The sequence below is a fragment of the Theobroma cacao genome, chromosome 8, assembly GCF_053813885.1.
Source record: "Theobroma cacao isolate CCN51 chromosome 8, ASM5381388v1, whole genome shotgun sequence".
Classification (NCBI taxonomy): domain Eukaryota; kingdom Viridiplantae; phylum Streptophyta; class Magnoliopsida; order Malvales; family Malvaceae; genus Theobroma; species Theobroma cacao.
This window is the reverse complement of record NC_142646.1, coordinates 28,799,289-28,810,153: the sequence shown is the minus strand read 5'-3', so window position 1 is coordinate 28,810,153 and position 10,865 is coordinate 28,799,289. Positions and strand designations below refer to the sequence as shown.

Genomic DNA, 10,865 nt, shown 5'->3' with positions numbered 1-10,865 from the left:
GTATATCATAAGGCCACTAATATATTATAGGCTTGTATAATGGGAATCATGGATGCAAATTCAATAACGAAGAAAATAAAAGAAAGACTTGGTAGTCATTACACCCTTAAGGGAAGTGTTTGATACGGAACATGAAAATATAGCTTGTGTAGTCCAAGTTAAGGGAAGAGACACTCAAGCTAATCAAGTGCTACTAGACATGACAGACATTGAATGAACATCTCCATTCTTTTCTTCCAATAAAGATAGTTGAGAAGAATAGGGGTCTTTGAGTTGAGTGTCCTTCACCAAGAACAGTTGAGATGGATTCCATCTTAATGTGTTAAGCTTTGTTTTTTGGATCACTCAAGGTTGTTAAACCTGCAGAATTGAGCCTAACTTTGATACCAATTGTTAGATCAATAAGCTCAATGTGGATGAATCCAAGATGGGATTGAATTGGATTATTTTCAAATTTTAGAGACTTTTTCAAATTTTTGAAGATGAGACCCCTTTTACAACTTAAGTGCTTAATTTGAAAATAAACAAAACAATTAATTTCTTAGTGAATAGGAGAAAATTTAGAACGTAAGTAAAATTTAGAAGTTAAAAAAGAAAAGAAAAATGACACAAATATTTTATAGAGGTTCGACCTTCTTGCCTACGTCCTCTCTCTTAGATTCAATAAGGAGTTTAAGATTCACTATTGAATCAAGTTCAATACAATGCCTTTTTATGGTTGAAGCACAACCACTTTACCTTTTATGTTGGTTAAGTTATAACTACTTAAGCTAGTATAATGAGAAGAATAAAAATACAGTTGGTATGTCTTTAAAAGGTTGAATAACAAGTTAGGTATAGTATTTAGTGAAGAAGTGAAAGCTCAATAAATGCTGCACTAAAAGACTTTAAAGATTCAAGGAAGAGTACATTAGATTTTGAATGATTTTTGACTACTTCTTATTTTTTGATCTATGTTTTTAAGTCTTCTAACTTTCATAAATGTTGAGGAAGCTTGTATTTATAGTTGTTGAAGCTTCAATGGTAGTTGGGAGTGTATTTAATGTGAAAATAGTTGTTATTCTCATCATTCAAGGCTCTAACAATCATGTTGTATCAATACATTGCCTTTTTTTATTTTTGAATTCCCGCAATGATGTATTGATACATTTGTGCATGTATCTATACATTTAAACTTGCCTAAAAGAGTTTAACATTCTATTTAAAAGGTATCGATACATTTGTAAATGTATCGATAGTTTTAAGATAGTAAGCACTCTGTTGAAAATGTATCGATACATTTGTGAAATGTATCGAAACTTTTGAGGCAGTGAGCAATCTGTTCCAATTTATCGATACATTTGAAAATGTATCAATAGATTGAGTTTGACTTTTTGAATTTTGACTATTCTGAAGAACATGTATCAATAGATTTCAAAATCTATCTTTACATGTAAAAATGTATCAATACATGCATCGATATATGAAGAACATATATCGATATATTTGGACCAAAATGTGTTTTTCAAAGTCCTTTTTCATTGTTTTTCTTTTCAAACTCAGTTGGCAGTGTTTGAGGATGTGTAAATTTGATGTTCCAAGACTTGGATGAATTTTGGTCATTTTCTTTTTGTCATTTCAAAACAAAAGATCCATTTAAACACTATAAAGCTAACAAGTTTTTTAGTGATTCAAGTTTGGTAGAACATGCCTTAGTATGTAACAAAGTGATTCATGCCTGGCGTGTAACATTAGTAGGAAGAAGGAAGCTTTGGCATGTAATATCTGGTGTTGAAGCTTCAACCTTGACGTGTAACATTTAGTGTTGAAGCTTTGACCTTGACATGTAAGACTTGCTACTAAAGTTTTGGTATGTAATATCTACTTAGGCTTACGGTGTCGTTTTGTTTTTCTTTTATGTTATTAAACATGACGTATAACTTGCTCTTTTATATTTCACTACAACATAAACTCTTAAAATTAAAATGTGTAATAATTTTTTTTTCAATTGTAACAATATTTTTTTGAACATAGCATGTAATAACAACATTTTTTAAACATAACGTGTAACTTGTTCTCTATCTTTGTATTTCACTAGAATATAAACTCTTGGAGTTAAATACTTTCATAATAGAGATAAAATTTAAAATAAAAAAAGAATTTGACATAAATATGAAGATGTATTGAAAAATTATTCAACATCAACACTCCTAGGATGAAATGAATTTGGACAAAAAGATATTATTTAAAATCCTCTAATTTCAATAATTAACTTTTGGGTTATTTTATTTGTTATATTTTTTGTAATCATATAAAAAACATTACGCGTAATAATTTGTTTTCAACATGGTATATAACAGTATTTTTTTCAACAAGTGAATTTGAATATGAAGAGATTTCATTAAGAGTAATTTTATCTAAAAATATTTTATTTCTTGGTTAAAAATAGTTAAAATTAAAAAAATTATTTCTGAAAATGCATTATTTTGGAGGGTTAAAAAAAATCGTCTCAAAAAAAATGACTAGAGAAAATTCAATTGAATGACACGGGCATCAATTGACTTCAAATGTATGACACTTGTCATTCAATTAAATATCAATTGAAATAATCTCAATTTAAACTAATTTTATATATATACATATATATATATTATAAATTTGATACATGAAAGAGGGCAAAGATAAAGTAAAGATTGCCACCAACGCTTTTGTCTTGGATGAGCAAGGAAACTTGGAAATGGTGACAGCGAGTGATTGTATCGTATTGAGGCTTACATGGCCGCCCCTCTTTACGTGTCACAGTGTACCTGCCCATCTGCCTCACTGCCACGCGTACCATTACTAAGGAAGTGAACAATAAGGTTTAAAACAAAAAGGGTAAATTATTCGGCTTAGCAATGACTTAAGGGGGCCCAAATCTTTTGCCAACCCCACTAAATCTACCCTTGACTAGCACTGTAAAAACCCAGCAAATACGACATTAAATGTGTTTTTTTTTTTTTAAAGTAGCAAGACTCCAAAATAATATATAAAATTGATAATGTAGACAAATTTGTTCGCTGTCTAAAAGATATCAAGAGTTGTTCACAAGAGCTAAGGCCAACCTAAGCCTACACTTTTTAAAGCAAAGCCCTCGTCTGCGTATTTACCTAATTTTGATTATTAAAATATTAAAAATATTTTTTATTAATATTTAAGTATATTTTCAAAATTAAAATTAGATAAAATATATTATTTCATTAATAATATAATATCCTCAAGCTGAACCCAAGTCAACCCTTTTACCAAACTTAGACCTAATTACAGTGGTCACGTTTACCGTTGGCTTACATATGTGGTTTTTTTTGAAAGATTACCGCAGGCTTACGCCATGGTCAAAGAAATTACTATGACTAAGAAAAAATAATTCATTAGGTTAACTATGTCTGAAGAAAAGAAATAACAGATCACTGCATGAGACAAGCATAGACGACTGTATCTGCGTTGATAATTTGGAGAGGAAGTTGTCAAATAAAGACCAGACCTGATTACCATAGTTTCTTAGAATTTTCCCAGGGGGCTTGATATATCGAAGTCAAGTCATGGTTTACGCAGTGTAATTATTTTCGTGGAAAATGCAATGAAAGAGAATAAACAGATACATATGCAATAGAAAATATAGTCAGCACAGAAATGACGAAGACCCTTGAGTCTTTTATGGAGTCATAATTGATTAATTACCATTATAAATAGAGAATGCATTTGTTTAAGCAATGAGGGGTAGGTCGAGAAAATGGAAGGAAAGAATTGGTACTTGTCTTTGATTGTATTGATGTTATGCTTGTGTGTGTTGAACAATGGTGGGAGAGTAAGGGCACAGAGCGCAGCAGAGTGCAAACAAGAGAGGAAGATACTGGTGAATGCGTGCAAGGCCGTCATCACACGAAAGCCTCCCACTCCGTACTGTTGTGAGAGATTGAGGGTGACCCGTGTAAGTTGTGTTTGCCCAGTGATAACCCCTCAGCTAGCAGCTTTGATCGACGTCAACTATGCTATAAAGGTTATTCAGGGCTGTGGAATACAAGTCCCTCGCCATTTCAAATGCGGAATTAAGCTCTCTTCAACTCCTTTCTGTGTCTTTTTTACACAACAGGAAACAGCTTCCTCATCCCATCAATCTCGTCTGCCCCCTCTAATTTTCCGCACCATATATCTAATGGTACTAACTGAATTCTGCACTTTCCATCTATGCAGGTATAACCACACCATGAGAAGCATTTTGACTTGCAGTAGTCTATTACGCCTTTGATGTCATTAATTGTATCTACTTGGGAGTCTGTTGTTTTAAGAATTTGAGTGATGACAGAGTTGTATGTCCACATTATTATTATTATTATTACAAAAGTGATGTACGTGCACTGCACTCAGACAGTGACTTTGTTTTCTAATCGGTTATTGTTGATGGAATAAAGATGTTATGTTAAATGTATTATTATATAGAGTTATTTTGTTAAAAAAAATATATGTATGCAGTGTAAACGCAGTCATGAGCCGAGCCTGTACAAAAGGTAAACGTAAAGGGCTTCCGCTGGCAGCCATACTCGTGCCACTCCCTTCTTCCCATTCCCTTGCAAGCCTGTCGAGCCACCAAAGACATCGCCGGTGCTCTGCCCTCATAAAATTCACAAAAAAAAAAAAAAAACAGAGCCTGTGCCACCCTTCACCCTCTAAACAACCACCACTATCAGCTACCATCACCGCCTCGACCACTTTTCAATCCAACCACCACCATCTACCACTAAGCCCCTAACCCACCATAACTGAAACCTCAATCCAAATATACAATCAACCCAAAAAATCCAAAATTTTCCAGCAACAAAGGAGCACTAAAATTTCAACCAAATTTCAGCTCAAAAACTAAAAAAATAAAGCCAAAGTCCATCAAAAAGCCCAGAAACAAATAAAAGAAAGGCTTGAATCCGAGTTCTTCCCGTGAGAGAGAAAGAAAAGAAAAAGAGATGGGTAAGGATTTTTCCCATGGCTTAGTTTTATATCGTTGCACCAGAGCTACGTCCTTCAATGAAAAGAACAAGAAAAAATGGGAGAGGAAAGAGAGGAGTGGGCTGGTCAGTCCAGATGTACCTAAGTGCAACCCTATCCTAACTAACGTCTCCAAACTCAATGAGTTAGAGCCCAATAATGTGGAAAAGAAGAGTTGGCTTACTTGGGAGGTAAAGTTAAAGCAAATGTAAATTGAATCGGACAATCAAACTTAACCAAAATGAGTTTAGTTTTTTTTTATTCGATTAGTTTGATTTTTTAAATAATTCGGTTAAGATAGTTTTTGTTATTAAAATTAATTCGATTTGGTTTTAGTTAGAAAAATTTTTAATTAAACTAATCGAACTTAAGTAAGGGTATTATGGAGATTTTACCTAAAAAATAAATCATAAACCTAATCTATTCTTCTCTTTAGTTCCTCCTTAATTATATGAGTATTCATTTTATTTATTATAATTTTTTATTATCATTTTTAACATTTTGTGGTATTGATTTATTAAAAAAATACAACATAAATAAATATATACAAACAAAAAAAAATTTGTCAAGTTCGATTTTTAGAAACCGAACCGAACTAACTGAATTAGTTCGGTTTCGGTTATTTTTAAATATGAATTCAGTTAATTCAGTTATTAGATATCTAAAACCGAATTAATCGAAATAACCATTTGCACACCCCTATTGGGAGGCGTAATTTTTAATCCATTTTATTTTTTTTGTTGTATGCTTTCTTTTTATAGATTTGTTTAAATTATCAAATAAAACTTTCAAACTTAATCTACCTACAAGTCAATCAACTGGAGTTTCACCCGACACAAAAATATCGATCCACGTGATGCAAACATAAAGTCGCTAAAGACTTGCAAGACATTGAAAATTTTAGTTTAATGGTAGATGTGTGTATATTTTACCTAAACTTTTCCTCCAAATCAAAGCAAATAATAAAAGAAATTCATTAATATAAGTCACGTTATCTTGTACTTATCAAGCCCTACACATTTATCTAAAAATTTGAGTGGACCACTTATTCACAATACTCGACTTAGTATTACTGTTACTGGATAACTTGTTAAAATTTTGAGTTTGTTTAAATTTATTATTATTATTATTATCTTTTCAATATGTTTGGTTATTCATCTTGGATATCTCGTAAAATGTATACAAAATGTCTAATTAATACCAATTACTACATCAATCAATGCTCATTGAATCTTTTTGTTACTAGAAATATACATACGCTCCCGCTTTGAGGTGGTCAAAAGTCAATTACTCTTGTAGTTCTCAAAATTTGGAATACATACCAAATTGGTCCTTATAACGTAAAATGTCACTTGCTGATCTTAATACTATATAAAGAAAAAGGCTAGATCTCCTCTCTTATCTTGCACATTCCGTTTCCCACTTATTAGAGAATTGTACAAAAAAAAAATAAAAGATCCTAATTTATTGAGTTCCAACAATTAATTTGATGATCATGTTTTTCCAACTGTCAAAGTAATTATAGATAAAAAAATGTACACTTTTGCGTCTTTTGAAATTTTCCTTTAGTAAGTCTTGAATTAAGTATAGTTTATTATAAATAAGTTTTCACAATTTACTTTGCTCTAATTTGATTAAAAAAGACCGAAAGTTTTCAGATGAGTTGATAAGATTATATTAATCGTATATTACATATTAAGTTTTTTTTATAAATATTTTTTAATTAAAAAAAAATTCGAATCTTATTTTTTCAAATGCACGTTACATATTAAGTTCACTCCGTTTAACTTATTAATAGTACACTACATAAAGTTCAATGAGATGACATTGTTTTACCTCAGCCAGAGACAAACATGTAGGGACTCCAATATCAGATACAGTATTTAGTGGTTCATCACAGGCGGCCACAATCATAGTCGGTATGACTCCTCTGGTCTCGGAAGATGAGGATGAGGCTGACAATGCCCAACACTTTTTTCACCTTTGATGTATTATCAAGCGTCATTCCAATCAAGTAAGTCTGCAGAGAAAGCCAGAAAAGTCTCATTCTCCTCTCTCTAACGTACAGATCAAGGGCCTTCTCTAGCATCATTTTTTGTTCTTGTCTGCTGGTTTGCATTTTTATCTTTATTTTCTCTGACAAGCATCTTGCCAGCACTACTGCGTCCTCCAGAGAGGCCCCTCCACCCTGTGAGATAAAAGGACACATTGCATGCATTGCGTCACCTGCCACTACCACTGTCCCCAGCCTGAACTTGGCTCGCAGCAGCTCCCACGGCGGAAGGTATCTCAGTTCCGTGAGGTACAATGACTTGTCTTCGCTGTTCTTTATCATTTCCACAGTTTCATGAGGGAAACCCTTCATTGCTTCCATGGATGCTTCTTTTGTGTATGCTGGATCTTTCTTTGAAGCATTGGAATCTGATGTACGATAATCATGCAAATTAAAGAAGAAATACCCATCAAAGGGACATCAAGCAAAACATAGAACAAGATTACCTCACCTTGAGGAGTTAATGATCGAGTCAAAAACCAATAGACAAGCTTGTCTGTGACGGGGAGCTGTCCCAGTTGAACATTATCAGTTTTATGTATACGAAAGACACCGCTAAAATCATGACCTCTTTCGTACCACGTGAAACCTCTCGTTGCACATCGAGAAAAAAGCTTTGGGGGATTCATGCCCAGAAATTTCGAGATTACAGAGTTCACACCGTCGCATCCAATCACAATCTGTCAGCGCATTACAGAATGAAACAAATAATCAGTCACAAATTGCTAGAGTGCAAAGAGATAAAAGAACAGGCAAATTCAATCGCTTCCTTCCTTGAAACCATTGCGTAGACAAAATAAGTTACTTCAGTAAATAAATTCTACATATAATTAAGTTAAAACCAAATAATATATATTCAATATATGTGTGAAAGTTCTTATTCGTTGTATTAAATAATAAAAATAAAATAACATTAATTTTTCTAACTTAACAAAAAATAGTATAAACCATCAACATAAAAACTTATATTTTACTTTAAAAGACCAGATTATACTCTTTAACCTGTATAAGTCAAGTTATATAATATAAAAACGAAAGGACCTTAACAACTTTAGGAGGAGGAAGGGGCGGCTAGAAATAAATAACACTTTGACATTTTAAAAATCATGACGCAAGTGCAACAATAAATAGATACCTCATACTATGGTATCTTGCATTTTTCCTATCTCATTAAATAAGATTAGAGTATCATATAATTAGATTCAGGTAGACTTTTGGTAGTAAAGTTACTATTCATCACGGAATCAGGTAATGGTTTTAGGGTACCCATAATCCAAACTTGATTATAAATAATAATTTTTAATATTAAATTTTAGTTATATCTATTTATTTATAAATTTTTTATAATTAATGAATACTTCCTAAAATTTATTAATTGTTCTAAATATAATTTTAAACTTTAAGTTATTTTTTAATAAATTAATTTTAACTTATTTTAATCAAGTTATTATCGAATACAGCTATTTACCCAAAGTGTCTAAGATATTTGAGTAATTATTCAAAAAATAAATCAAATATTTATATTATTTAAATATCTTATCAAGTAATAAAATTCGAATTAAAGTACTTTAAAAATAACGAACGCACTGCCCATTAACATCCCTAAGCAATGACAACTAGCTCAGCACTCAGCACTAGCCTAAGAGAGACTAGAGTGCAATCAAGCCTAGCTAAGCTGAAATAATGGCAAGCTCGCGCTCAGTCAAACTTTAGTTTTATTCACTCGAGTTCAGCACAAATAATAATCGAACAACTTAAACTCGAATCAATTAGGTTCAATTATTAATAATTTATATGAAAAACTCGAAACTCAACTCAAGTTCGAGTTCAAAATAAAAATCTCATATAAATTTAAAATTTTTAAACAAATATTAGATTATATTCATTTATGTTTATAATATTAAAAATATTCACTGAGCAAAAAAAATAAAAAAAAATGCAAAATCTCGATAATGGTTGAGTTACAAAACTCAAACCCGACTCGACTCGTTACACAAACCACCCGAACTTTAAAGTGAACGAGTTGAATTTGAAAATTGGATGAGTCGGGTTCCAATAATTTATGAATAACTTGATTGGTTTACGTTCTTAAAATAATTGGAATTTTAAATCCAAAAATTAATTAGCAATGCCAAAATATGTAAAATAATAATGGCTAAAAATTTACCTTGGCTCTAATGATACTTCCGTCGTGGAGTTGAAGTACGGGATATGAAGTTACAGGATCAAGTACGATGGACAGCACCTTGCATCCAAAATGGACAGTGTTCACTGGCAATGGCTCAGCTAATACCTCAACGAGATCCAGCCGTTTCAAACAACGCAGTTCTCCTTTCCTGCACACACACAAAAAAACAAAAAATCTCAATTAGATTAATTAATAAGCTCTATTATTGAAATACACATTGATTTGTACCATAATTAATTGGTTTATTAAAATTCATAAACAAGAATTTAATTTAAAAAAGTCTGAAGTTACCCAAGAGGCAATTCAAGGCGCTTTCCGTCGTCCACCATTATTAGTTGTCTCCTGCATATACATGTATAAAACTAAACTTAATTAACTTTGGCCAAAAGCAAAACAAAAATTATACAGGTATTAAGTATAATATGGTTTTGATAATAAACATTAATTATACATTTAATACCCAAACAATAGTAAAGAGTAGGGTCGACCCCTTTTCCCTCCCTCCTCCTTCTCTCTCTTCCCTTCCCCTTCTTTATCTTCTCATTTCTCTCTCGTTCTTTTTCTTGAATTTTGTGTACATTTTTTTTTGGAATTTAAATTTAGTGGTTGATTGTTTCAACGCGTGAGTTGATTAAAGACGCAATCTAAGGTACCTAACAAAAGTAAAGTTCCAATACTTGATTATAAAATTTTTTCTTCAAGCAATAAATTGATAATTTCATTATGTTTTGGATATCAAATTTTATCTAACAAACTGTATTTAGATCTTGTTCAGTGATTATCATTCATGACAAATTGTGACATATATATTTATATTACTGCTTATTTGATGTTAGACTTTACAAGTACTTAGTTATCCTTGTTTCCTTGGTTATGATTGTGGTAAAAAGTGGAAGTAGAGGGTGTGTGGATGTGAGAAAAAGAAGAGAGAGAAGAGATGAGCAAAGAAAATTACGATGAAATGTCCATGGCAGTCTCTCTAAGCTTGGATGCAACACCCAACTGATCAAGTGCCCGCCATCCATTGGGTTGCATAATGATGCCAACGCCCGTGGTTCGCAGGGTTTCTGATTTCTCCAACACAACGCTTTTTATTCCTTTCCTGCAAAAACATTTACTATTTATTTCAGCCTTTGAGGAGGAACCCATCAACATCCTCTCTTTCACAGCCAGAAATTTAAAGGGTGAAGTTAAGAAACTAAAACAGAAAAGGGGAAAACGGTGCGTGCGCCGGAAGCAGAGGCCCCAGCGGCGGCCGAAGAGGAGAGAACCTGTGAAGAGCAAGGGCGGTGGCCAAGCCACAAATGCCACCCCCCACGATGACGGTGTCTTGCTCTTCAGCTACCTTCATGCCTGCATCTCTTTCCTCGAAGTCCATTTCTTTCTCCTGCATAAATACAAACGAGTTAGGTAATGGGGGACAAAACGTGCTATTGACTTGTTTAGTTAGTTTGAAAGTTATAATGAAGTTTTAATAAAAAAAAATATTTTTTAAAATTAAATTAAAATTATTTAATATATTTGCTTTTATAAGTTTTTTTAATAGATAAGTTATTCGGTAAAATAATTTATATAAATTTTAATTTTAATTAAAATTATCATAAAGATATTTAATAAATAATTTTT

The 10,865-nt window shown here is 32.1% G+C and overlaps 2 protein-coding genes across 2 annotated transcripts; one reads left to right on the top strand and one right to left on the bottom strand.

Moving 5' to 3' along the window:
• The first annotated feature begins 3,750 nt into the window (after nt 1-3,750).
• On the top strand, nt 3,751-4,424 carry LOC148761311 (uncharacterized). Its single transcript, XM_088809197.1, has one exon. It carries the CDS (start codon nt 3,752-3,754, stop codon nt 4,265-4,267), a length of 516 nt encoding a protein of 171 aa, XP_088665323.1. The 5' UTR covers nt 3,751; the 3' UTR covers nt 4,268-4,424.
• A 2,309-nt stretch (nt 4,425-6,733) lies between these two features.
• Nucleotides 6,734-10,647, bottom strand: LOC18593011 (monooxygenase 1-like). Its single transcript, XM_018125565.2, has 6 exons — nt 10,511-10,647; nt 10,195-10,341; nt 9,531-9,581; nt 9,219-9,387; nt 7,503-7,731; nt 6,734-7,419 (listed from the first exon to the last, which is right to left on the bottom strand). The coding sequence occupies exons 1-6, from the start codon at nt 10,630-10,632 to the stop codon at nt 6,893-6,895; spliced, it is 1,245 nt and encodes a 414-aa protein (XP_017981054.2). The 5' UTR covers nt 10,633-10,647; the 3' UTR covers nt 6,734-6,892.
• Nucleotides 10,648-10,865: the final 218 nt, after the last annotated feature.

What these genes read in the sequence shown, in the direction of transcription:
- LOC148761311 (XM_088809197.1), top strand. Translation starts at nt 3,752, where the DNA reads ATGGAAGGAAAGAATTGGTACTTGTCTTTGATTGTATTGATGTTATGC.
- LOC18593011 (XM_018125565.2), bottom strand. Translation starts at nt 10,632, where the DNA reads ATGCAGGAGAAAGAAATGGACTTCGAGGAAAGAGATGCAGGCATGAAG. An exon ending in GAAGTATCATTAGAGCCAAG is followed by an intron (nt 7,732 to 9,218) that starts GTAAATTTTTAG and finishes ATGCGCTGACAG; the next exon opens with ATTGTGATTGGATGCGACGG. An exon ending in TCGATCATTAACTCCTCAAG is followed by an intron (nt 7,420 to 7,502) that starts GTGAGGTAATCT and finishes ATCGTACATCAG; the next exon opens with ATTCCAATGCTTCAAAGAAA.